Source organism: Acanthopagrus latus, chromosome 10 (assembly GCF_904848185.1).
Source record: "Acanthopagrus latus isolate v.2019 chromosome 10, fAcaLat1.1, whole genome shotgun sequence".
NCBI lineage: Eukaryota > Metazoa > Chordata > Actinopteri > Spariformes > Sparidae > Acanthopagrus > Acanthopagrus latus.
The window spans coordinates 15,831,118-15,857,190 of NC_051048.1; the positions used below are offsets into that span (position 1 = coordinate 15,831,118).

General features: G+C 42.6%; 3 protein-coding genes across 14 annotated transcripts; 1 reads left to right on the forward strand and 2 right to left on the reverse strand.

Moving 5' to 3' along the window:
* Positions 1-1,206: 1,206 nt before the first annotated feature.
* On the reverse strand, positions 1,207-25,064 carry LOC119027495. Of its 12 annotated transcripts, none has more exons than XM_037112748.1 (8): positions 4,075-4,160; positions 2,898-3,988; positions 2,465-2,803; positions 2,240-2,281; positions 2,025-2,135; positions 1,873-1,907; positions 1,612-1,744; positions 1,207-1,456 (listed from the first exon to the last, which is right to left on the reverse strand). In XM_037112748.1, exons 2-8 carry the CDS (start codon positions 2,941-2,943, stop codon positions 1,419-1,421), a joined length of 744 nt encoding a protein of 247 aa, XP_036968643.1. In that variant the 5' UTR covers positions 2,944-3,988; positions 4,075-4,160; the 3' UTR covers positions 1,207-1,418. The 12 variants fall into 12 exon arrangements, 9 of the variants coding, with proteins under 9 accessions (XP_036968643.1, XP_036968642.1, XP_036968641.1 ...); XM_037112747.1 differs by lacking the exon at positions 4,075-4,160 and having other exon boundaries at positions 2,898-3,006; positions 3,339-3,906; XM_037112746.1 differs by lacking the exon at positions 4,075-4,160 and having other exon boundaries at positions 2,898-3,119; positions 3,339-3,906.
* LOC119027488 (coiled-coil domain-containing protein 30-like) lies at positions 4,833-26,073 on the forward strand. Its single transcript, XM_037112726.1, has 2 exons — positions 4,833-5,399; positions 25,175-26,073. The coding sequence occupies exons 1-2, from the start codon at positions 4,941-4,943 to the stop codon at positions 25,958-25,960; spliced, it is 1,245 nt and encodes a 414-aa protein (XP_036968621.1). The 5' UTR covers positions 4,833-4,940; the 3' UTR covers positions 25,961-26,073.
* LOC119027500 lies at positions 9,978-12,698 on the reverse strand. The gene is made up of 6 exons (XM_037112763.1): positions 11,958-12,698; positions 11,522-11,860; positions 11,302-11,343; positions 11,049-11,159; positions 10,915-10,949; positions 9,978-10,194 (listed from the first exon to the last, which is right to left on the reverse strand). Exons 1-6 carry the CDS (start codon positions 12,001-12,003, stop codon positions 10,090-10,092), a joined length of 678 nt encoding a protein of 225 aa, XP_036968658.1. The 5' UTR covers positions 12,004-12,698; the 3' UTR covers positions 9,978-10,089.

Below are 26,073 nucleotides of genomic sequence, written 5' to 3' on the forward strand. Positions count from 1 at the left end.
GAACACTCACACATTACAGCGCTGCTGGGATATTAGGATGTGTGCTACAGCATGGGAAGTCTGTCAGCAACACATCCATCAAATGTGGCATCAAAACAAACTGTGTTAACTGTTGCATTTTTTTGTTGTTGTCTGCATTTTTAGACCACACTCAGAGAGAAACGCCTTCAGAGAAAATAGAACTGATGTCTTCCTGTGGTTGAGACAGCTCTTTCGGCTGATACTGTACATACACGACTGTGGTGTGGCCTACACATAGTATTGATATTCAAAGGAAAGATTCTGTGGTTTTATTCTTATCAGGGGATGTGAAGTGTGACAGGGCCTGTGCTCATCAGAAAAATGGTCAGATCGGTCGAAAGCAGCTTATGTGGCCATAGTGATTATTACTGTAGCAAAGGAGGAAGTCAGGTGACGTGGTATTAAGAGCAAACTGTATACTGTATACAGAAGGCTGGAGAATGAGGTGGATGAATGGGTAACACAAACACAGGACTCTGACCCAGGAGACCACTGAGTTATTTGACCTAAAACAGTGTGAAGATGTGTTGTCCATCAGACATGCTTGTTGGATGGTCCCCACGATGACTTTCTGACCTCAGATGAAGGGGATCTGTGTCCAACTTTTTCTCTCTCTCTCTCTCTTAAACCGCAGATCTGACATTTACACCCAGTTCAAGCCTTGATGGTTCAACTTTTTGTGGGTGAGAGAGGAGCCTGAGTTTGAACCTCTCTCTCTTTTTTCTTTGTTCACACATGTATTTCTGTCAACTGTGTGAACTGCTGCAACTGATACGCCTGCCTTGTGGGACAGACTGCTTAAAAATGCTCTCTAATACCCATATTGAAACAACATGGCAGTTCCCCTCATGTTAACAGCCAGCAACTGTGAGGCTGTTGAAAAGCACTTCAGATGATCGTAGTAACTAAATTCCTTGTATTTTTAAATAATTTTAACTGAGTTGAAGTCAAAAGTAATGTGACATTTTTTAAATATGCATTGAGATTATCAAGTACATATCACTGTGATTATAATTGTAAAGTGTCATTCTGACTAGTCAACTTTTCACAAGTGTGACAGATGGGTGTCAGTCTGCCAGAAATGTGAAGATACAGATGTGATCCCTGATTCAGACTTTCAACACAGTGCAAGGTCCAACAAAAGGCATGTGGGTGTCATAAATATTCACAAGCACAACAAGCAAATAGATTAAAATAGCTTTTATTTTTTAATTCAGGCATGTAACAGTTGAAATGTCCAGTTCATTTATTTCAGACTTCATTTCCACAGTGCGTTGATCTAACAGACCTCGCGGTTTTCCCTTCAGTTGTGCTCAGACCACACTGCGCTGCCTCTTCCTGTCAAACAAGTGAGGTGAACCTCACTCACTCCTCCACTGCTGCAGACCTCTATCTAACTATGCTCGATCTGGACAGTGACCAAGGTCAGACAAAACTAGCGAGAAACGATAAGACAAGCACAAGCAAAAGTCAGCGATTTAGTCATTTGGTTATTTGACCTTCTTGCAATAATAAAATGTAACTCCGCCCACCCAACAAAGAACACAACAGCAGATTTAATATGATAAAAGCATCAGTTGAACTCTGAACCCTTCTGAGTCTGTCTGCTGGCAGTATAAATGATATGAGTTTCCACTTCTCTCTCTGATGCAGGCCTCCTGCTTCTTACTGATGTCGGGTAAAATCTCACAGCTGCATCCTTCAGCTGATCAGAGAGCAGATTCTGTAGACAGTACACAGTTACACATGTCACACAGAAGATTTTGTTAGTAAAGCAAGATCATGACTTGGAGGGATTTTGATCTTCAACATGTGAAGACATGTGACAGTAAAGAAAAAAACTTGATTCACCTCACACTGTTGTGGATTATTTTCTTCAGTGGCAGCTGAATGATAGAGACAAGGGCACAAAGCAGTTTTGTAGTGTTTCATCATACTGACTCAGATTTTACCCAGAATTTGTAAAAACAATCAAGTGAAAATAAAACATTCTCCTGAAGTACCTGTCTGAAGTTTCCTGACTTTCACAACCAGACCGATGATGACCAGTACAAGGACAAAAGTCAGAGCACCCACGATCACACTCGTCAGCATTGCTATTCCTCCAGACTCTCCTACAAGAGAGATCATTAAGTTAGAATCTAATTTCAAGTCAAACTTTTTCACCTACAAAAATTTCATAATCTGCAAAATGAAAGAAATCTTTATGGAATCTCACTTTTATCTCCGCTGTCCTCGTCACCAGATGGCTCATTGCCGCCTTTTAAAGAAAAAAAGTAAGGATACAAGTAGCCTTTTTGTTTTGACAGATTTACATCTTGGTTAAATTTAGTCAATGTTTCAATAGCCACTTTGTCTTATTAAAACACAAAAAACAATTATGGAAACACACAATACATATAAATGAACAATGAATGAAAAGGAAAGACTAGAATTATCTTACCTTTGACATTTAAATGTGTGACACTGAAAGTGATAATTCCACCAGTGTAAAATCCACAGAAATACAGTCCAGCATCAGATTTAACCACAAAATGCATTCTGAGAGAGACAATGTTGTTGCTGCTTCTCATTTCAAATTTCCCATTTTGAAATCCTTCGCAGTATTTAGCTTCTTTGGAATGGATCATGACAGAGACACAGCTGACCTCGGTTCTGTTGACCAGTCTGAACCAGAATATCACCGCACCATTGTTGTGGGTGTTGTTGCACCGCAGTGTGACTCCTTCACCAGACTGAGCCTCCACAGTCTGAGACTGAGAGACTGAGGCAGAGATCCAGCCTGAAACAAACAGCAGATAACAAACATGAAACATGAACATTTCCTTTAAATAAATGTTTAAATAAGTAAACGGTAATATAATGGCAATACTCACTAAAGCTGCAGAGAGTCAAAGCTGCTATCAAGGTGAAGCTCTTCATGGCGCGTGTGGCTGTAACTGTGCAATGTCCGCAACTGAACTGTGCTCCAGTGCTTTCAGGGTGCTTTCAACCGAAGAGGTGGGGTGTTTTTTAAGTTGCTTATGCTGTTCATCAAACTGACCACAAACACGCTTTCAGGAAGAAAACGTGCTGGCGCAGAATGCTCTTCAGATATTCTTCAGATGGTGTTATTTTATAAAAATAACACCAATAGAAGAACAATAGAATTTTTTGTTGCATACAAATGACACATCAGAACTTTTATGCAAGATTATCAAATTCAATCTCATCATCCAATGTAAAAGATACACACAACTTCTGTTACATCAGGCAACAAAAATGATCTCATCAGATCATCAGATGGTTCTGAGGTTGTCTCTGTGTTTAAATCTTACATTTTTGTGTAAGTTGTCCTTATGTTTCCTTCCATTTCAGACAGCTGTGTAGAAGCAATTTTCATTCACCGCCTTGTGGCCATGACTGTATCATCACCAGTGAACTAAATGGAGGTGGTTCCACACAGGGAAACCTTTTTTTTTTGTCTTAGTATAAGGTGGTACATGCTGGAGGTGGTATTTTTGTTTTTTCCTCTGACTTGAGCTAGTGAAATTAATGTCAGATTTTAACCACATTTTCAAAAAGTAACGGTTATACAGCCTTTTATAGTCGTAGCAGCTGATATTGATTGATTCCATTACCACAGTATGGCATGCTTTACTGTAATGATGTTTCCAGCACTTTTAAACTGTACATACTATATTGACAGCAGAGGAGTGATTTGCTTCCCTTGCAACTTTAACCACATCTTTCCAGCGTGAGGCCGACACATCTAAAAACAGAGCCATAAACCTGGTGGAGGACACATCTGTATCCTGATTCGTTTCCCACTTAGCCCATTTTTCTGAAGCTTTGCCGCCATTGGCATTATCCATCCGTCCCCCAGATGCCCTCTGAATTTCCAGACCAGTCATTCCAGACTCCCCTGCATCTTCCAATTTCTGCTCCCAGTCTGTAGCCACTGTATCAATGGCCATTAGCCTCTTGCCTGCACATCAGTTACCCAGCCCACTGCCTGTCTGCACCTGTGCAGCCTCCTGGTGGACCTTCTGTTGTTGGGTTCTCTTGGCTTACCTCCAGAGTGGTCCCACCTAAGTTGTAACACTCCAGATCAGTCATGTCTATGTCACAGGCATCCGGACCACCCTCCAGAGAAACTCCTCTCATCGGCCCTGCCTTCTTGTTGTAGTCCATGTTAGAGTTCCCGGCAACTTGCTCAAGCAGTCTCCTCCTGCTCTTCAGATGCACAGCTGCTGACCTGAGCTCTGCTGCTACCCAGACCCACTCTACTTAAGGCGGTACACACTACAGGATAATCGGAATGATTTTCATCCCGATTTCCCCCTTACGATCAATGCCAGCCAAGGCCCGATTATCTGATGTTTGCAAATGACATCGTGTCCTCCAACTCGTGCTGTAAGGCATACAGCCCACACTCTCGCCTTCTCCATGACTTTTCCCACAGTTGTTTTGTTTTGTTTTTGTTTTTTTCAGCCTAAAACAACCACCACTGCATCTTCCGCTTCGTCCACCATGTTTGTTTAAACTGAAGTCACGTTTGACCATGCGAGATTTGTAATATTGAGCCTGAAGAACCTGATACTCTGCTGAAGAATTAGTTAGTGTGTGGTGTGCACTACGGAGAACGCCACACATTATAAGATCAACAGAGAGAGATCTAGTGCGATCTGTCTTTTGTTGTCATCAAGTGTGTGGTCTCCTAATCTGTGAAGGTTTGAAAAATCCTGTAGTGTGTACCTGCCATCAGTATTTTTTAAACCAAAACAATCATTCTGCTATAGCAACAGAAAGAACAACATCAAAGCAGAAAATCTAAGGAGAATGCACAAAGCCCCGGTGATGTCATGAATTTTAGAATGTTCAGATGCTATAAATGTAGGACCTGACTTTATAGATTCATTTGTAACCAGACCGTCACCATGAGAGGAAGGAAAAGCAGAAAAGACTGCGGTACCGAAGAAGGAGGCAGGATGAGAGATCGCTCTCGGGGAAGGAGAAGAAAGAGAAGCGTGAGCAAAGAGGACACAAAGGCCCAGCAGAGTGGGGAAAAAATGGCCGAGAAGAAGAAAGAGACTAAGAAGGTTCTAGAAAGTACCACGACTTCGGATCAAATCCTAGCTGACAAGCCGAAAGAGGACACCAAGAAGATCGCCTCTGCCATTAAAAAGACAGGGACTCCTCTGGAGATTGAGCGCCACTGCTGGCAGCTAGACACCTGGCTGCTGGACGAGACGGACGAATCCAAACCTCTCGTTGAGGATCAGATGGAGGAGCAGATGGACAAGGAAAGTACATCCCTCATTCAGGCCACCAAGGGCTGCAAGCAGACTGTGCAGGATATGCAACAGGAAGAAGAGGAGCCTGTGAAAAGACCCCAGGTTTCCCATCAAGCCCAGCTTGAGGGGAACAGAAAGGAAACCAGGAAGATCGCAGCTGCCCTGAAAAAGGCAGAGGATCTTCTGGAGACTGAGCGCCTCTGCTGGCTGCAGGAGAAACTCTCATTGCTGGAGGAGATGGAAAAATCTGCAGCTCTCTATGAGGCTCAGCTGGATGAGCAGAAATGCAAGAACAAAACCCTCGCGGCTGCTCTGAAAAACGTTGAGCAGAAGCTGGAGAGTCATCAGGTGGAGTGGCAGGAGGAAAAGACCTCCCTCATTCAGGCCACAGAAGGCTTCAAGAAGACTCTTCAGGATATGCAACAGGAAGCAAAGGAGGCTGTGGAAAGATCTCAGGCTTCCCATCAAGCCCAGCTTGAGGAGCAACGAGAGGAAACCAGGAAGATCGCAGCTTCCCTGGAAAAGGCAGAGGATCTTCTGGAGACTGAGCGCCTCTGCTGGCAGCAGGAGAAAATCCCCCTGATAGAGGAGATGGAGAAATCTGCAGCTCTATATGAAGCTCAGCTGGATGAGCAGAGATGCAAGAACAAAACCCTCGCGGCTGCTCTGAAAAACGTTGAGCAGAAGCTGGAGAGTCATCAGGTGGAGTGGCAGGAGGAAAAGACATCCCTCATTCAGGCCACAGAAGGCTTCAAGAACACTCTTCAGGATATGCAACAGGAAGCAAAGGAGGCTGTGGAAAGATCTCAGGCTTCCCATCAAGCCCAGCTTGAGGAGCACAGACAGGAAACCAGGAAGATCGCAGCTGCCCTGGAAAAGGCAGAGGATCTTCTGGAAACTGAGCGCCTCTGCTGGCAGCAAGAGAAAATCCCCCTGATGGAGGAGATGGAGAAATCTGCAGCTCTCTATGAGGCTCAGCTGGATGAGCAGAAATGCGAGAACAAAACCCTTGTGGCTTCTTTACGGAATGTTGAGCAGAAGCTGGAGAGTCATCAGATGGAGTGGCAGCAGGAAAAGACATCCCTCATTCAAGCCACAGAGGATCTCAAGAAGACGCTGCAGGAAAAGGAGCAGGACTGGGAGGAGAAAGAAAGCTCCTTGAGGTCCCAACTGGAAGATCTCCTGAGCAAGAAGAAGAAAAAGAAGAAGTGGTACAGATGGTTCTTATGTTTGGCCTGATTCATGTTCAGGAACTGTGACTGAATCAAACACACGCCTGAGCTATAGGTGGTTTTCCCCGGGTGCTCCGGTTAGCCAACCTTTATTAAAGAAGAAATTCTTTAATAAAAACTGAAAAAAAAGTTCAATTAGTTCAGGCGTGTGAAACCGGGTACCGGTTCCTGATCTGGGTCTTACTTTCTATACTTCTAAATGAACCATTAAAATGTCCATTAGTCTTTGCACCATCCACGCCAAAAGGATCGCCATTGGCCGGTCGAGATCACAACAACACAAAGGCTCTTTTAAGAGCCACCTGACAACACCAGACTATACAGTATCAGTAGAACCAGTACCCGTTCCTGATCTGGGTCTGCAAGGGACTCCATCTAAGTTTTCAACGCTAATTGTCCTTTGCCGCTGAAATGGTGAGCTTTGAAGGCTTTCTTCTGTGAGCCAGTCACGTCACCATGGCAACTACAGGAACCACGCCACCCCACAGCGACGAAGCGATAAGATGGATAACCACTTGTACACCTAGTAATACTAGTTCTAAGTGTATCTTTTGATTTTAATCCATGTAGCTACATTTGTTTTCGTCATAATTTGAACCAGAATAAAACAAGCCAAAGGCATTTCTTAACAGAACATTATTGTATATCATGAGTTACTTATTTCATCAAATGGCTATAACAGCTTTCAACCTCTCCTTGTCCCTCATACTTTGAGCTACAGACAACATTCCAACTTTTAAAGAGGAGTAACAAGACTATTCAGAATCAGAAATCCTTTAATGTCCCGCAGACAGGGAAATGTTTGTCGCAACAGCAGAATATTACAAGATACAGAGCAATGGCAAAATAAATTGGGCATGTATTCAGCTTTTTAAGATCTTTCACGAATCAGTTGAATCAGTTTTGGTTTAAATCAGTTTAAGTTTTAAGGATGTAGTGCGTACCCGCCAGTAGTTTTCCAGCATCCTGAATGAGGGGGCACCTATAGCTCAGCGGGTCGAGAGGTCGACTAGTGATCAGAAGGTTGCCGGGCATGTCGAAGTGTCCTTGAGCAAGATACTGAACCCCACATTGCTCATCAGTGTGGGCCCTGCGATGAGCTGGCGACTTGTGCAGGGAGTACCCTGAGACCACAAGGGGTGCGTCAGTCCTGTCCTGCTTATTCTGCCTGTCTCAACCACATTCCCATTCCATGAGGCCCCTGCATTTCTATAAAATTCATTGCGGTTCTCCATGCATCCACCAAACCCTATACCATCCCACTCCTCCCAGTATCCTGACTCCACTGTGTGTCTCATGTAACTTTGTGCTCCCCTTTCCAGCCTCCTGAATATGTACCTGCCTTCACCCTTTCCCTTTCCCATTCTGTCAACCCTCCCCAAAATTCCTTGTCACTTCTGTCTGGACTTGCTACCTTTGCCTCTATGCTTACATATACATTTTTAAAAGTAAAACCACTGACTTGACCTGCTGACCCTGCACAAATGTGTCTGACCAAAACCTGATGGTCTAAGATGGACAGAGAGTACACCAAGGGGGTTTTTAACTGTTCTATTTAATTTACCATGGCGTGCATGGCTTACCTTCATGATAATTAGAAACAACAACGTGATGCACACTCTTATCATCTGGTGTCTCAATGGTTCTGGTGCCTCATCCACTCACTTTGAAAAGGTAGGAGGAAGCTGAAACCCTGCAGTGGTGTCAGTTGTGGTCACAGCCTGGCTTAACCAGCTTCAATCACCCCTTCAAGTAAGCATGCAAAGATCCAAGATGGGTTGTGTGTTTCACCAGTAGGCCCTCTTCCTTGTCTTTTGCTGGGATCAGGAGGAGGATCAGACCCTCTTCCTTGTCTTTCGTTGAATGAATTTTACTTTTAATCAATTCTGTTTTTAAGTCATAGCACATATTTTCATGTTATGCTATCATAGTTAGAATATTCAGTTTGTATATTGATGTCCCGTATAACCTCTACACAGCTCCAGAGACTAGTTTTTTTCTCAGTCAGAATTCGCTGCTTCATTTCAGATTCTTTTATTAGAAAGCTTTGATCTAACAAGCGTCAAGTTTTTCACCTCCATTGTGCTCAGACCACACTGTGCTATCTCTTCCTGTCAAACAAGTGATGCGTGCTTCACTCACTCCTCCACTGTTGGAGACCTCAATCTATTTCTCACTATAACGCAACCTGGGCAGTCATCATCGTCCTTACTGGCTCCTCCATCAAAACATACCAGTGATAGGAAGACATTTACAAATGGATGAACACATGAACTTTATTGACCAGAATGTTTGGGAATCATATTTTGAAACGTTGTTGCACTGCAGTGTGACTTCTTCACCAGGCTGAACCTCCATAGTTGGAGACTGAGAGACTGAGGCAGAGATCCAGCTTGAAACAAGCAGCAGACGACTACATATTATCTCATTATAATGTAACATTAAGGTGGACAACAGGAAATATTAGAGAGTAAGAAATAAGTAAATTAGTTTCAAGGACAGCACGTCAAACATATAAGAAACATAGTCATAAAGTGGAGAATAAGTCAATGGCTGTACTTACTGACGCTGAAGAGAATGAAAGCTGAGATCAACGTGTATGATCATTGTGTGTTTGACTGAAGCTCTTCAGTGAGTGTGGCCCAGGAGGGCTGCTCTCAATGTAAAGAGGTGGCGTGTTTTTAGTTGCTGATCATGTTCCTCAAATTGACTGCATACACGCTTTCAGGAAAATGAGTGCCGATTCAAATGTTCAGGCTCAAGGTGCACAAACTTTGATACACAGAGGTACACACTCAAAAGAGGAACAAAGGTTCCCACAGCTTGAGCACATAACTTGATTTTATCTGATAGCCGAGAGGTGCCATAAAATAGCATGAAGGGAATGTCTGACCGCATACCAACGAGGAAGTCAAGATGAGCTGTTAATCCCTGCCAGTGTTTTGCGCTCTAACCGGATGATATTATTTCTTACCAATAGGAATGAATGAAGTAGTTCTGTCAGGATGAAATATTGAGAGCAGCTTGGGGTAGCTCGGTCTGGGGGTGTATTTCAAGCCAAACTGACACTAGTGACTGAGAATATTGTTGGACTGTTAAACCTATACTACAGGCAGCAGTTTGTCTCTATGATCCTCTCGCTCTTCCGTGACTACATTTTTGTCCTCCTTACTTTCATGACAAAAGTGTCACTGTTTTGTAGAATGTGTAATTAATCTTGATCTAATAGGCCGCAAGATGTTCACCTCACTTGTGCTCAGACCACACTGTGCTGTCTCTTCCTGTCAAACAAGTGATGTGTGCTTCACTCACTGCTCCACTGTTGCAGACCTTCATCTGTCTCACACTATCAGACAATTGAGGCAGTCATCATTGTCGTTACTGGTTCCTCCATCAAAACATACCAGTTGTAGGAAGACACTTACAAATGGATGAACACATGATCTTTATTGCGTGAGAAAACAGCTTGGCTGGAATGGTAACTGCTGTCACCAACATGGCATACAAAAGCTCAAAGCATTTTCATATAATAGAGCATCAGCTCCAGTTGCCTCCTGAGTCTATCTGGTTGAAGCATAGATAACATTTGGCTCCTGCTGTCTTCTTTTTGCTTTCGGTCGAATTGTCACTGCTGCGTAGTTCACGTCATCATCATGGCCCACATTCTGTGAAAACAGTATTAACAGTCTTAATATGGTGACTCAAATATAACCCCTTCTATATGAACTTTAGCTACAAATGCTACACTGTTCTTTGTAAAACTCCCTTAAATTCATACTTTAAGGAGAACCTTTGTTATGCTGGAAGCTGGTCGTTAATGTTACAAACACCATTTCTAAACTAACGTCAGCTACTGTTGCTCTCTGTTAATGGATCAGAGAGGGGAACTGAGACGAGGCACTTGAGAACGTGCAGGAAGACACGTCCTCTGGACTGGCAGAAAATCAACCAAAGTCCTTCACACATAAATCCAACAGCTTAAACAAATCATCCACAGGCTTGTATAGGCAACCAAGAGAGATGGGCAAGGCCTCATGTTCACATCATGCTACAATCTGCTAACATATGGCAAATAAAAAGTGAATACTACATGTAAATTTCTTCAAATTGTTACTCAGAGCTCCTTCAAAGGATTGTGACAAATAAATTCACCGTTCGGGACATTTTATATACCAAAAATAAACTTGTTAGTGCTCTCTAGCAGACCTCAAATGTAATTTGGACTAATCAGCCAATATTCTTGGAAAATATATATATAGTACATATATAAATATAAAGTGATTTGTAAGGGAGAAATGAATGTGAGCCCAAACAATACAGTTCTGTATGTTTTTCATTTTGGCAATACAATATATAAAACTATATAATACTAAAATTGGATTTACCTTTCGTTGCTCTGGATTCTGGTTTTCCTCAAGAGCTATGTGACAAAAACAAGACATCTGGTCAGTTTTCCAGCATATTGACAAAATGTAAAAGAATTTCCACTGGCAACAAGACATAGTAACTGAAAAAGTACCTGTCTGAAGTTTCCTGACTTTAACAACCAGACCGATGATGACCAGTACGAGGACAACAGTCAGAGCACCCAGGATCACACTTGTCAGCATTGCTATTCCGTCAGACTCTCCTACACGAGAGATCCTTAAATTAGAATCTAATTTTACCCTGAATGGTTTGAGACCAAGTCGAAATAAAAATTTAGCTTTAATTGTTTCAACTTCAAACATGTCATAATCTGAAAAATGAAAGAAATCTTTATGGAATCTCACTTTTATCTCCACTGTCCTCGTCACCAGGTGGCTCATTGCTGCCTTTTAAAGAAAAAGAGTGAGGATAAAAGTAGCCTTTTTGTTTTGACAGATTTACATCTTGATTAAATGTAGCCATTGTTTTAATAGCCACTTTGTTTTTTGTGTTGTAATAAGACATTTATGGAAACACACAATACATGTAAATGAACAACGAATGAAAAGACTAGAATGACCTTACCTTTGACATTTAAACGTGTGACACTGAAAGTGATAATTCCACTAGTGTAAAATCCACAGAAATACAGTCCTGCATCAGATTTAACCACAAAATGCATTTTGAGAGAGACAGTGTTGTTGCTGCTTCTCATTTCAAATTTCCCATTTTGAAATCCTTCGCAGTATTTAGCTTCTTTGGAGTGGATCATGACAGAGACACAGCTGACCTCGGTTCTGTCGACCAGTCTGAACCAGAAGATCACCGCACCATTGTTGTAGGTGTTGTTGCACCACAGTGTGACTCCTTCACCAGACTGAGCCTCCACAGTCTGAGACTGAGAGACTGAGGCAGAGATCCAGCCTGAAACAAACAGCAGAAAACAAAAAAAGGAGCGTGAACATTTTAAAACTGGATAAATGTTTACACAAGTGAATGGTAATTCATTCTCAGTACTCACTAACGCTGCAGAGACTCAAAGCGGCTATCAAAGTGAAGTTCATCATGGTGCGTGTTGCTGTTACTCTGCAATATCCGCAACTGAACTGTGCTCCAGTCAGGGTGCTTGTAATGCAAAGAGGTGGGGTGTGTCATAAGTTCCTTATCCTGTTCATCAAACTGACCACAAACCTGCTGTCAGGAAGAAAAGTGTTGATGTAGAATGTTACGTTATTCTTCTGATGGTGTTATTTTTGTTATACAATGTGAGATTATATAAGAATGTCAAATCTAATCTAGTCATCCAAAATGAAAAAAAAAAAACATACAATTTTTGTTTGACCAAAGCAACAAAATTATGCTGATCATCAGATGGTTTGTAGGTTTTCCTTATTTTTCCTTCCATTTCAGACAGAGGAAAACCTTTTCTTGTCTTATAAGGTGGTAAATGCTGGAGATGGTATCGGAGGTGTTTTTGCTAGGCTGATTTAAGATAGTGATTTTAATTACAGATTAACTAGACTTTTAAAAAGTAGAGGTTATAGAGAGGATAATAGTAGTAGTTGATGTTGATTGTTTCCACTAACATGGTATGGCATGCTGTACTGTAAAGGTTCTTGTTTCCAACACTTTCATGCCATATTGAGAGCAGGTGAGTGGTTTGCTTCCCTTGCAGCTTTAAAATTTGACATTTCCTTCAACCACGGAGGCGCTTTTCTTCTGAATTTGCTCGACAGAAAAATTCCAGGGTGAGGCCGACACATCTAATAAGAAAAGCCATCAACCTTGCAGACTCTGCTGGTGGAGGACCTATCTGCATCCTGATTTGATCCCAACTCCGTTATTGTTGTGATTTTTTTCTGCTGTTGCCATTCTCCATCTGTACCCCAGGTCCTCTCAGGTTTTACTACCAACTTTCAGTAGACATTTCAGACTCCTCTGCATCTTCCAATTTCTGCTCCCAGTCTGTGGCCTCTGTATCATCAGCCACAGGCCTATCTCCCATTTAGCTAGCCTCAGTATCATCTCCTCTCGCCTTCCTCTCATTTGGCTCGCCACTGGTCCACTACCCTCCGGCCTGCACCTCAGTTACTTAGCCTGCTGCCTGTCTCCCTCTTTGCAGGCTCCTTCTGGATCTCCTGTTGTTTGGTTTTCACTACCCTCCAGAATGGTCCCATCTAAGTGGCTACCCGCCACATCAGTCCTGTTCATGTCACAGGCAGACTACCCTCCAGATAATTTCCACCCATCTGCCCTGCCTACTGGTTGTAGTCCACCTCAGAGTTCCCTGCAGCCTCCTCCTGCTTTCCAGTTGCACAGCTGCCCACCTGTGGTCTCCTGCTTCTACATCTTTCAGAACCAAGGCCCACCGTACTTGACATTCTGGCATTCCTAGTGACTTGAAGCGATGTCCGGACCCAACCCCTTGATGAAGTGGCACTGTTACAACGGCTGCCTCAGTCCTGTTGTGCTGATTCTCCCACTCTCGACCACAATCCCATTCCAAGAGTCCTCTGCATTCCCTGATGCTCCCAGACTTTCGCGCCCCTCCCAGTATCCCGACTCTCACATGCACCAATATCCCCAAATCTGAGTCTCGTGTTACTTTGTGCTCTGCTTTCCATCTTGAATATGAACCTGCCTGCACCCTTTTCCCTTTCCCATTCCTGTTAATCCCAGAGATTCCTTGTCACTTCTGTCTGGACTTGCTGTCTTTGCCTGTAAGCTTATATATCAACTTTTACATGTAAAACCACTGCCTTGACCTGCTGACACTGTCTGCCAGGTTGTCTGCCTTTGTGTCCTTCCATTTGCTGCTTCGTACAGACTCCTTGACTCATACATGAATGTGTCCACACAGAGCCTGATGGTCTAAGATGGGCAGAGAGTACAGCAGAAGAGGAGTGGCTGTTCTATTTCATTTAATATGTACTACATGGCTCACTTCTATGACAATGAAAACATCATATTGATACACACTCTTATCCTCTGATGTCTCAATCAGTCTGAAAGCAGAAACCCTAGAATGGTGTCAGGAACATGAGTGCTGATTCAAACATTTAGGCTCAAGGTCACACACTTCTATACACAGACGTACACACTTAAAAGAGGAACAAAGATTCAAACAGCTTGGGCACATAACTTGATTGTGTCTGATAGCTGAGAGGCGTCTTAAAATACCATGAGGAGAATGTTTGACTGAAGACCAGTGATGACGTCAAGCTGAGCTGTTAATTCCTGGCACTATTTTGAACTCAAACCGGATGATATTAGTTCCTACCAGTGAGAATGTGTGCGTTAGTTCTGACAGGATAAAATATTGAGAGCAGCTTGGGGTAGCTCGGTCTGTGTGTTTATTTCAAGCCAAACCGACAGTAGTGACTGAGAATATTGTCAGAATATCAAGTTGTACTACAGGCAGCAGTTTGTCTCTATGATCCTCTCGCTCTTCTGTGACTACATGTTTGTCCTCGTTACTGTGATGATAAAGGTTACACTGCTTTGTAGAATGTGTAGACTACAATATAGTACAGTATTGAGTATATTTAAGATATCATTTAGAGAATATTGTAAATCCAAGAGGAAACTGACAGTTCTTTAATCTAATAGGCCGCAAGATTTTCACCTCACTTGTGCTCAGACCACACTCTGCTGTCTCTTCCTGTCAAACAAGTGATGTGTGCTTCACTCACTGCTCCACTGTTGCAGACCTTCATCTATCTCTCACTATAAGACAGTTGGGGCAGTCATCATTGTCCTTACTGGCTCCTCCATCAAAACATACCAGTGGCAGGAAGACACTTACAAATGGATGAACACATAATCTTTATTGCGTAAGAAGAGAGTTTGGCTAGAATGATAACTGCTGTCACCAACATGGCATACAAAAGCTGAAAGCATTTTCATATAATAGAGCGTCAGCTCCAGTTGCCTCTTGAGTCTATCTGGTTGAAGCATAGATAACATTTAGCTCCTGCTCTCTTCTTTTTGCTTTCGGTCGAATTGTCACTGCTGCGTAGTTCACGTCATCATCATGGCCCACATTCTGTGAAAACAGTATTAACAGTCTTAATATGATGAATCAAATATAACCCCTTCTAAATGACCTTAAGTTACAAATGGTACAATATTCTTAGTAAGACTCCCTTAAATTCATACTTTAAGGAGAACCTTTGCTGTGCCATTGCTAAACTAATGTCAGCTACTGTTGGTCTTTGTTAATGGATCAGAGAGGGGAACTGAGACGAGACATGTGAAAACGTCAATAAAGACTTATCCTTTGGACTTGCAGAAAATTGACCAAAGTCATTCACACATGAATCCAGAGTCCAGCAGCATTAAACTGTTTAAACAAATCATCCACAGGCTTGTATAGGCAACCAAGAGAGAGGTGGAAGGTATAATCTTCACATCGTGCCACAGTCTGCTCACATATGGCCAATAATAAGTGACTAATACATATGAATTGCTTCAAATTTTTTCTCAGCGTTCCTTTAAAGGATTGTGACAAATACGTTTACTTAGTGGGATATTTTACTCGCCAAAAATAAACTTCTTTGTGCTCTCTAGTGGACTTCAAATATAATTTGGTAATATCTGGACTAATCATCTGATATATAGACCTCATAGATGAAAATATACACTACCTACATACAAATACACAAGCCAATGTGGTCTGATGAATACAGTTCTGACTGTTTTTCGGTTCGGCTCTATCAAACAATATACAGTCAACAAAAGTATCAAAAGTGGAATCACCTCTCTTTGTTCTGGATTCTGGTCTTCCTTAACAGCTATGTGACACAAAGAAAACATTTGGTCAGTTTTCCAGCATACTGACAAAAGTTAACATGATTTCCACTTGAAACAAGACGGAGACAGTAACTGAAAAAGTACCTGTCTGAAGTTTCCTGACTTTCACAACCAGACCAACAATGACCAGTACGAGGACAACAGTCAAAGCACCCAGGATCACACTTGTCAGCATTGCTATTCCGTCAGAGTCGACTACAAGAAAGTTAATATAGGCTCAGCATTACTAACTGAATGTAGCTCAACTATTTGACCTGGAAATAATTGAAAACTTACTCTTACTCTTACTTTCACCCTCCCTGCCATCATCATGTGGCTCATCGCTGCCTTTAATAAAATAAAGACAACCTTTGTTTTGATTTTATTTTGACAGATTTCCACCAAAATGAAAAAGAAACAAAGAAAAAAAAGACTTTCTTGCATACAGGATGTTGTTTTCAGACAATAAAAAAAATTGTACAATATAAGCAGAAAAGAGCGATCTGAACAGAGAGAAGGAAAGAGAAAAAGACAGTAATCTTACCATTAACCTTTAAACGTATGGGAGTCAAAACTGGAATGCCATTTCTGAAAAATCCACAGTAATACAGTCCAGAGTCAGGTGAATCCACGTTTTTGATGTTGAGAAAGACAGTGGAGATGTCGGATTTCACTTCAAATTTCCTTTTTTCATATCCATCACAGGCTGTAACGTTGCTTCCATAATTCAACTTAACAACAATGCAGCTGATCTTGGTTCTGTTGACCAGTCTGGACCAGAATGTTTGAGTATCATAATTTGAAAGGTTGTTGCACTGCAGTGTGACTTTTTCACCAGGCTGAGCCTCCACAGTCTGATACTGAGAGACTGAGGCAGAGATCCAGCCTGAAACAAAAGCAGATAACAAAAAAAGGAACATGAACATTTTCCTTTGGATAAATGTTTAAATAAGTGAACAGTTATTAATTCCCAATACTCACTAATGCTGCAGAGACTCAAAGCTGCTATCAAAGTGAAGTTCTTCATGGCGCGTGTTGCTGTTACTCTGCAATGTCCGCAACTGAGCTGTGCTCCAGTCAGGGTGCTTTTAATGCAAAGAGGTGGGGTGTGTCTTAAGTTCCTTAACCTGTTCATCAAACTGACCACAAACCTGCTGCCAGGAACAAAAGAGTTGACGCAGAATGTTCCGTTATTCTTCCGATGGTGTTATTTTTACAATACAATGTATGATTATATAAGAATTTCAAATCTAATCCCATCATCCAATATCAGAAATGCAAACAATTTTTGTGTAACCAAAGCAATAAAAATGATCTCGACCATCAGATGGTTCTCAGGTTGTCCTTATATTTCCTTCCTTTTTATACAGTTGTGTAGAAGCAATTTACCCCCTTGTCTTCATGACTGTATCATCACCAGTGAACCAAATGGAGTGTTCTGCACAGGGAAACATTTTTTGTCTTTTAAGGTGGTACATGCTGGAGATGGTATTGGAGGTGTTTTTGCCAGGCTGACTAAAGATAGTGATTTTAGTTTCAGATTTACTAGATATTTTGAAAATAGCGGTTATACAGTGTTTAATAGTAGTAGTTGATCCTCATTATTTCTACTAAGACAGTATGGCATGCTTTACTGCAAAGATCCTTGTTTCCAACACTTTTATACATGCCATATTGAGAGCAGTTGAGTGGTTTGCTTCCCTTGCATCTTAAAAATTTGACAGTTCCTTCAACCATAGACAGACTTTTCTCCTGAATATGCTGGAAAGTGCCACATTTTTCCAGGGCGAGGCCGACACATCTTAAAAACAAAGCCATTAACCTTCAGACTCTGCTGGTGGAGGCTGTATCTGCATCCTGATTTGATTCCAACGTCCTTATTTTTGTGATTCTTTGCTGCCGTTACCATTCTCCATGTGTACCCCTGTTCCCCTCAGGTTTTCTGACCAACCGCCAGTAGACATTTCAGACTCCTCTACATCCTCCAATTTCTGCTCCCAGTGTGGAGCCTCTGTATCGTCAGCCACAGGCCTGTCTCCCATTGAGTTAGCCTCTGGTCCACTACCCTCTGGCCTGCACTTCAGTTACCTACCACACTTCCTGTCTCCCTTGTGCAGGCTCTTGCTGGATCTTCTGTTTATTGGTTTTCTCGGCTACCCTCCAGATCAGTCCTGTTCATGAAACAGGCATCCAGACCACCCTCAAGAGAATTTCCACCCATCTGCCCTCCCTACTGGTTGTCGTCCACCTCAGAGTTCCCTGACCACTTCCTCAAGCAGCCTCCATCTGTTTTCCAGTTGCACAGCTGCTCACCTGAGGTCTCCTGCTTCTACACCTTTCAGAACCAAGGCCCACTGTACTATATGTTGCTTTATCAGGTTTAAGCCAGTGAATGCTTCCTAGAGAGCATGACTTTGTATGTTCATCTAAGCAATGATGTTTTCACCAGGATGGACTGGCCAAGTGACGCAAGTGTTGGCCCTCACAGCTGGAATACACTCTCTGACAAAAAGTGGCACCAACAGGATGACACCTTTTTGGGGCTGTGCTTTCATTCAGGCTCTCTCAGTTATGTTTTCAAGGCTGCTCAGTTTGATAAGTCCTTGCTGTATCAACTTCTTCAAGACTCAGCTCCTTTTGTTTATCTGTACTTCTGAAGATGTACCATGAAGAAGGAAGGACGCCTGAACATGTCGTCCACACACTAATGAGATGCTGTTTTTGGCATTAGGGCCTAAACAATGTTAGTTGTGTTAGAGACTGACTCCAGTTAAGCCTTTGAAACATACAAAGCAAAGTATTTAAAACCTTTTTTCAAAGACTTCTACTGAAGCACATAACCAGTGTCAGTGTGAAAGTTGTGCAGCTTTTGCCGCCTGTGGTTTCAATACTGAGAAGTGAAGGCCAGTCTAACTGTTTTTGACCTCAGTGGAAAATAACGGGGGGAGGGGGCACAAGTCTTGTTGCACACCCACATGTGCACGCAAACACAGCCAGAGCTGCTTATTGAAACATTTTCAACATTTCAATTTGAATAAATTTACATCACCCCACCCACCTCCCAGCAGCCTCCCCTATATGGATATTCAACAATCATCAGTGTCTTTACAGTTCCCTCCTCCATCAAACGTCAAGTGGGTGTTTCTTTAATTCAGATAACCGTAATGTTGCTTTACCGCACATTAGCTGTAAATAAGTGGGCAGTGGCGAGGGTGTGTGTTTTCATCTAGGTCCTTCCCTGAACTCAGCACTCACTGATTCTAGTTCCTCCCCCAGCTCCATTCAGCAGACAACATGGAGGATAGCTGCTACAGTCAAGCTGATAAACAGTATCAACGGATAAATCCATACTTTATTCCTCAAAGTTAAAAAGTAATCTCTGAGCTCTACTCCTGTCGGTAAACAGCTCTGGATCAGAGCAGAATCTGGTGTCTAAAGGTTGATGTTGCTTTGAAAGTAAGGTACCCAAATAAGTGTGTCTGAAGCAGAGATTGACATAGAGGTCATAGGTAGTGCTGTCACTAGTTGTCTTTGAGAACAGCAGGTTGTGTGATGTTTGTGGCTGAAGTCTTCCTGTGGTGGGGACTTTATTTTTCATTCAGACAGACAATGATCGTCACCACAGAGAATCGGCTTATTCCATCGCTCCTATGTCCATTCAGTAGAAATAAACAGACTGACATTCTTTATTCAACACAATATAGGTTACTTTAAATGTTTACTTTTATACATTGCTGCAAAGCTTTGACCTGTGAGGCCTCCTGACTTACTGACACCACACTGTGCTGTCTCTCTCTTCTCCTCCCTCCATTTGACTCTCCCTATGAGTAGGTGTGACAGTCATCAATGTCCTTTGTGTGATATAGACTTTGGCCAATAAAGAAGAAGAGGCAACCATTATCAAAGCATGCAGATTGATATGTCTCCACTTGTGCATGGTCAAGGCAGCTTGCTCGAGCATGCGCCTGGACGGGTGAAGATAGAATCTTGCATGGATGGTGGTTTAAGAGCTGATGATTTTTGTGCATGCTCAGATGTTAAACTCTTTCTCCTGTTTTATCCCTCTCTCTGTGAGAACACTCACACATTACAGCGCTGCTGGGATATTAGGATGTGTGCTACAGCATGGGAAGTCTGTCAGCAACACATCCATCAAATGTGGCATCAAAACAAACTGTGTTAACTGTTGCATTTTTTTGTTGTTGTCTGCGTTTTTAGACCACACTCAGAGAGAAACGCCTTCAGAGAAAATAGAACTGATGTCTTCCTGTGGTTGAGACAGCTCTTTCGGCTGATACTGTACATACACGACTGTGGTGTGGCCTACACATAGTATTGATATTCAATGGAAAGATTCTGTGGTTTTATTCTTATCAGGGGATGTGAAGTGTGACAGGGCCTGTGCTCATCAGAAAAATGGTCAGATCGGTCGAAAGCAGCTTATGTGGCCATAGTGATTATTACTGTAGCAAAGGAGGAAGTCAGGTGACGTGGTATTAAGAGCAAACTGTATACTGTATACAGAAGGCTGGAGAATGAGGTGGATGAATGGGTAACACAAACACAGGACTCTGACCCAGGAGACCACTGAGTTATTTGACCTAAAACAGTGTGAAGATGTGTTGTCCATCAGACATGCTTGTTGGATGGTCCCCACGATGACTTTCTGACCTCAGATGAGGGGGATCTGTGTCCAACTTTTTCTCTCTCTCTCTCTTAAACCGCAGATCTGACATTCACACCCAGTTCAAGCCTTGATGGTTCAACTTTTTGTGGGTGAGAGAGGAGCCTGAATTTGAACCTCTCTCTTTTTTCTTTGTTCACACATGTATTTCTGTCAACTGTGTGAACTGCTGCAACTGATACGCCTGCCTTGTAGGACAGACTGATTAAAAATGCTCTCTAATACCCATATTGAAACAACATGGCAGTTCCCCTCATGTTAACAGCCAGCAACTGTGAGGCTGTTGAAAAGCACTTCAGATGATCGTAGTAACTAAATTCCTTGTATTTTTAAATCATTTTAACTGAGTTGAAGTCAAAAGTAATGTGACATTTTTTACATATGCATTGAGATTATCAAGTACATATCACTGTGATTATAATTGTAAAGTGTCATTCTGACTAGTCAACTTTTCACAAGCGTGACAGATGGGTGTCAGTCTGCCAGAAATGTGAAGATACAGATGTGATCCCTGATTCAGACTTTCAACACAGTGCAAGGTCCAACAAAAGGCATGTGGGTGTCATAAATATTCACAAGCACAACAAGCAAATACATTAAAATAGCTTTTATTTTTTTTTAATTCACGCATGTAACAGTTGAAATGTCCAGTTCATTTATTTCAGACTTCATTTCCACAGTGCGTTGATCTAACAGACCTCGCGGTTTTCCCTTCAGTTGTGCTCAGACCACACTGCGCTGCCTCTTCCCGTCAAACAAGTGAGGTGAACCTCACTCACTCCTCCACTGCTGCAGACCTCTATCTAACTATGCTCGATCTGGACAGTGACCAAGGTCAGACAAAACTAGCGAGAAACGATAAGACAAGCACAAGCAAAAGTCAGCGATTTAGTCATTTGGTTATTTGACCTTCTTGCAATAATAAAATGTAACTCCTCCCACCCAACAAAGAACACAACAGCAGATTTAATATGATAAAAGCATCAGTTGAACTCTGAACCCTTCTGAGTCTGTCTGCTGGCAGTATAAATGATATGAGTTTCCACTTCTCTCTCTGATGCAGGCCTCCTGCTTCTTACTGATGTCGGGTAAAATCTCACGGCTGCATCCTTTAGCTGATTAGAGAGCAGATTCTGTAGACAGTACACAGTTACACATGTCACACAGAAGATTTTGTTAGTAAAGCAGGATCATGACTTGGAGGGATGTTGATCTTCAACATGTGAAGACATGTGACAGTAAAGAAAAAAACTTGATTCACCTCACACTGTTGTGGATTATTTTCTTCAGTGGCAGCTGAATGATAGAGACAAGGGCACAAAGCAGTTTTGTAGTGTTTCATCATACTGACTCAGATTTTACCCAGAATTTGTAAAAACAATCAAGTGAAAATAAAACATTCTCTCGAAGTACCTTTCTGAAGTCTCCTGACTTTCACAACCAGACCGCTGATGATGATGACCAGTATAAGGAAAACAGTCAGAGCACCCACGATCACACTCGTCAGCATTGCTATTCCTCCAGACTCTCCTACAAGAGAGATCATTAAGTTGGAATCTAATTTCAAGTCAAACTTTTTCACCTACAAAAATTTCATAATCTGCAAAATGAAAGAAATCTTTATGGAATCTCACTTTTATCTCCGCTGTCCTCGTCACCAGGTGGCTCATTGCCGCCTTTTAAAGAAAAAGAGTAAGGATAAAAGTAGCCTTTTTGTTTTGACAGATTTACATCTTGGTTAAATTTAGTCAATGTTTCAATAGCCACTTTGTTTTTTGTGTTGTAACAAGACAATTATGGAAACACACAATACATATAAATGAACAACGAATGAAAAGACTAGAATGACCTTACCTTTGACATTTAAACGTGTGACACTGAAAGTGAAATTTCCACCAGTGTAAAATCCACAGAAATACAGTCCTGCATCAGATTTAGCCACAATATGGATTTTGAGAGAGACAATGTTGTTGCTGCTTCTCATTTCAAATCTCCCATTTTGAAATCCTTCGAAGTATTTAGCTTCATTAGAGTGGATCATGACAGAGACACAGCTGACCTCGGTTCTGTCGACCAGTCTGAACCAGAATATCACCGCACCATTGTTGTTGCACTGTAGTGTGACTCCTTCACCAGGCTGAGCCTCCACAGTCTGAGACCGAGAGACTGAGGCAGAGATCCAGCCTGAAACAAACAGCAGATAACAAACATGAAACATGAACATTTCCTTTACATAAATGTTTAAATAAGTAAACGGTAATATAATGGCAATACTCACTAAAGCTGCAGAGAGTCAAAGCTGCTATCAAGGTGAAGCTCTTCATGGCGCGTGTTGCTGTTACTCTGCAATCTCCGCAACTGAACTGTGCTCCAGTGCTTTCAGGGCGCTTTCAACCGAAGAGGTGGGGTGTTTTTTAAGTTGCTTATGCTGTTCATCAAACTGACCACAAACACGCTTTCAGGAAGAAAACGTGCTGGCGCAGAATGCTCTTCAGATATTCTTCAGATGGTTTTATTTCATAAAAATAACACCAATAGAAGAACAATAGAAGTGTTTGTTACATACAAAGATACAAAGATTATCAAATTTAATCTCATCATCCAATGTAAAAGATACACACAACTTCTGTTAGATCAGGCAATAAAAATGATCTCATCAGATCATCAGATGGTTCTGAAGTTGTCTGTGTATTCAAATCTTACATTTTTGTGTAAGTTGTCCTAATGTTTCCTTCCATTTCAGACAGCTGTGTAGAAGCAATTTTCATTCACCGCCTTGTGGCCATGACTGTATCATCAACAGTGAACCAAATGGAGGTGGTTCCACACAGGGAAACATTTTTCTGTCTTAGTATAAGGTGGTACATGCTGGAGGTGGTATTTTTGTTTTTGCCTGGCCGACTTGAGCTAGTGAAATTAATTTAGATTTTAACCACATTTTCAAAAAGTAACGGTTATACAGCCTTTTAAAGTCGTAGCAGCTGATATTGATTGATTCCATTACCACAGTATGGCATGCTTTACTGTAATGATGTTTCCAGCACTTTGATACTGTACATACCATATTGACAGTAGAGGAGTGATTTGCTTCCCTTGCAACTTTAGCCACATCTTTCCAGCGTGAGGCCGACACATCTAAAAACAGAGCCATCAACCTGGTGGAGGACACATCTGTATCCTGATTCGTTTCCCACTTAGCCCATTTTTCTGAAGCTTTGCCGCCATTGGCATTATCCATCCGTCCCCCAGATGCCCTCTGGATTTCCAGACCAGTCATTCCAGACTCCACTGCATCTTCCAATTTCTGCTCCCAGTCTGTAGCCACTGTATCATTGGCCATTAGCCTCTTGCCTGCACATCACTTACCCAGCCCACTGCCTGTCTCCACCTGTCTCCACCTGTGCATCCTCCTTCTGTTGTCGGGTTCTCTTGGCTTACCTCCAGAGTGGTTCCACCTAAGTTGTAACACTCCAGATCAGTCATGTCTATGTCACAGGCATCCGGACCACCCTCCAGAGAAACTCCTCTCATCGGCCCTGCCTTCTTGTTGTAGTCCATGTTAGAGTTCCCGGCAACTTGCTCAAGCAGTCTCCTCCTGCTCTTCAGATGCACAGCTGCTGACCTGAGCTCTGCTGCTACCCAGACCCACTCTACTTAAGGCGGTACACACTACAGGATAATCGGAACGATTTTCATCCCGATTTCCCCCTTACGATCAATGCCAGCCAAGGCCCGATTATCTGATGTTTGCAAATGACATCGTGTCCTCCAACTCGCGCTGTAACGCATACAGCCCACACTCTCGCCGTCTCCATGACTTTTTACACAGTTGTTTTGTTTTGTTTTTGTTTTTTTCAGCCTAAAACAACCACCACTGCATCTTCCGCTTCGTCCACCATGTTTGTTTAAACTGAAGTCCTGTTTGACCATGCGAGATTTGTAATATTGAGCCTGAAGAACCTGATACTCTGCTGAAGAATTAGTTAGTGTGTGGTGTGCACTACGGAGAACGCCACACATTATAAGATCAACAGAGAGAGATCTAGTGTGATCTGTCTGTTGTTGTCATCAAGTGTGTGGTCTCCTAATCTGTGAAGGTTTGAAAAATCCTGTAGTGTGTACCTGCCATCAGTATTTTTTAAACCAAAACAATCATTCTGCTATAGCAACAGAAAGAACAACATCAAAGCAGAAAATCTAAGGAGAATGCACAAAGCCCCGGTGATGTCATGAATTTTAGAATGTTCAGATGCTATAAATGTAGGACCTGACTTTATAGATTCATTTGTAACCAGACCGTCACCATGAGAGGAAGGAAAAGCAGAAAAGACTGCGGTACCGAAGAAGGAGGCAGGATGAGAGATCGCTCTCGGGGAAGGAGAAGAAAGAGAAGCGTGAGCAAAGAGGACACAAAGGCCCAGCAGAGTGGGGAAAAAATGGCCGAGAAGAAGAAAGAGACTAAGAAGGTTCTAGAAAGTACCACGACTTCGGATCAAACCCTAGCTGACAAGCCGAAAGAGGACACCAAGGAGGTCGCCTCTGCCATTAAAAAGACAGGGACTCCTCTGGAGATGGAGCGCCACTGCTGGCAGCTAGACACCTGACTGCTGGACGAGACGGACGAATCCAAACCTCTCTTTGAGGATCAGATGGAGGAGCAGATGGACAAGGAAAGTACATCCCTCATTCAGGCCACCAAGGGCTGCAAGCAGACTGTGCAGGATATGCAACAGGAAGAAGAGGAGCCTGTGAAAAGACCCCAGGCTTCCCATCGAGTCCAGAAAGGAGGACAGAACAGAAAGGAAACCAGGAAGATCGCAGCTGCCCTGAAAAAGGCAGAGGATCTTCTGGAGACTGAGCGCCTCTGCTGGCTGCAGGAGAAACTCTCATTGCTGGAGGAGATGGAGAAATCTGCAGCTCTCTATGAGGCTCAGCTGGACGAGCAGAAATGCAAGAACAAAACCCTCGCGGCTGCTCTGAAAAACGTTGAGCAGAAGCTGGAGAGTCATCAGGTTGAGTGGCAGGAGGAAAAGAAATCCCTCATTCAGGCCACAGAAGGCTTCAAGAAGACTCTTCAGGATATGCAACAGGAAGCAAAGGAGGCTGTGGAAAGATCTCAGGCTTCCCTTCAAGCCCAGCTCGAGGAGCAACGAGAGGAAACCAGGAAGATCGCAGCCTCCCTGGAAAAGGCAGAGGATCTTCTGGAGACTGAGCGCCTCTGCTGGCAGCAGGAGAAAATCCCCCTGATGGAGGAGATGGAGAAATCTGCAGCTCTCTATGAGGCTCAGCTGGAGGAGCAGAGATGCAAGAACAAAACCCTTGTGGCTTCTTTACGGAATGTTGAGCAGAAGCTGGAGAGTCATCAGATGGAGTGGCAGCAGGAAAAGACATCCCTCATTCAAGCCACAGAGGATCTCAAGAAGACGCTGCAGGAAAAGGAGCAGGACTGGGAGGAGAAAGAAAGCTCCTTGAGGTCCCAACTGGAAGATCTCCTGAGCAAGAAGAAGAAAAAGAAGAAGTGGTACAGATGGTTCTTATGTTTGGCCTGATTCATGTTCAGGAACTGTGACTGAATCAAACACACGCCTGAGCTATAGGTGGTTTTCCCCGGGTGCTCCGGTTAGCCAACCTTTATTAAAGAAGAAATTCTTTAATAAAAACT

Coding starts and splice junctions, on each gene's coding strand:
- LOC119027495 (XM_037112748.1), bottom strand. CDS start 2,943: ATGAAGAGCTTCACCTTGATAGCAGCTTTGACTCTCTGCAGCTTTA. Junction 2,282..2,464: donor CACACATTTAAATGTCAAAG/GTAAGATAATTC, acceptor TTTCTTTAAAAG/GCGGCAATGAGCCATCTGGT. Junction 1,457..1,611: donor CAGCAGACAGACTCAGAAGG/GTTCAGAGTTCA, acceptor GTTTCTCGCTAG/TTTTGTCTGACCTTGGTCAC.
- LOC119027488 (XM_037112726.1), top strand. CDS start 4,941: ATGAGAGGAAGGAAAAGCAGAAAAGACTGCGGTACCGAAGAAGGAGGC. Junction 5,400..25,174: donor AGCCTGTGAAAAGACCCCAG/GTTTCCCATCAA, acceptor AAAAGACCCCAG/GCTTCCCATCGAGTCCAGAA.
- LOC119027500 (XM_037112763.1), bottom strand. CDS start 12,003: ATGATGAACTTCACTTTGATAGCCGCTTTGAGTCTCTGCAGCGTTA. Junction 11,861..11,957: donor TTTGAGTCTCTGCAGCGTTA/GTGAGTACTGAG, acceptor TGTTTGTTTCAG/GCTGGATCTCTGCCTCAGTC. Junction 11,344..11,521: donor CACACGTTTAAATGTCAAAG/GTAAGGTCATTC, acceptor TTTCTTTAAAAG/GCAGCAATGAGCCACCTGGT.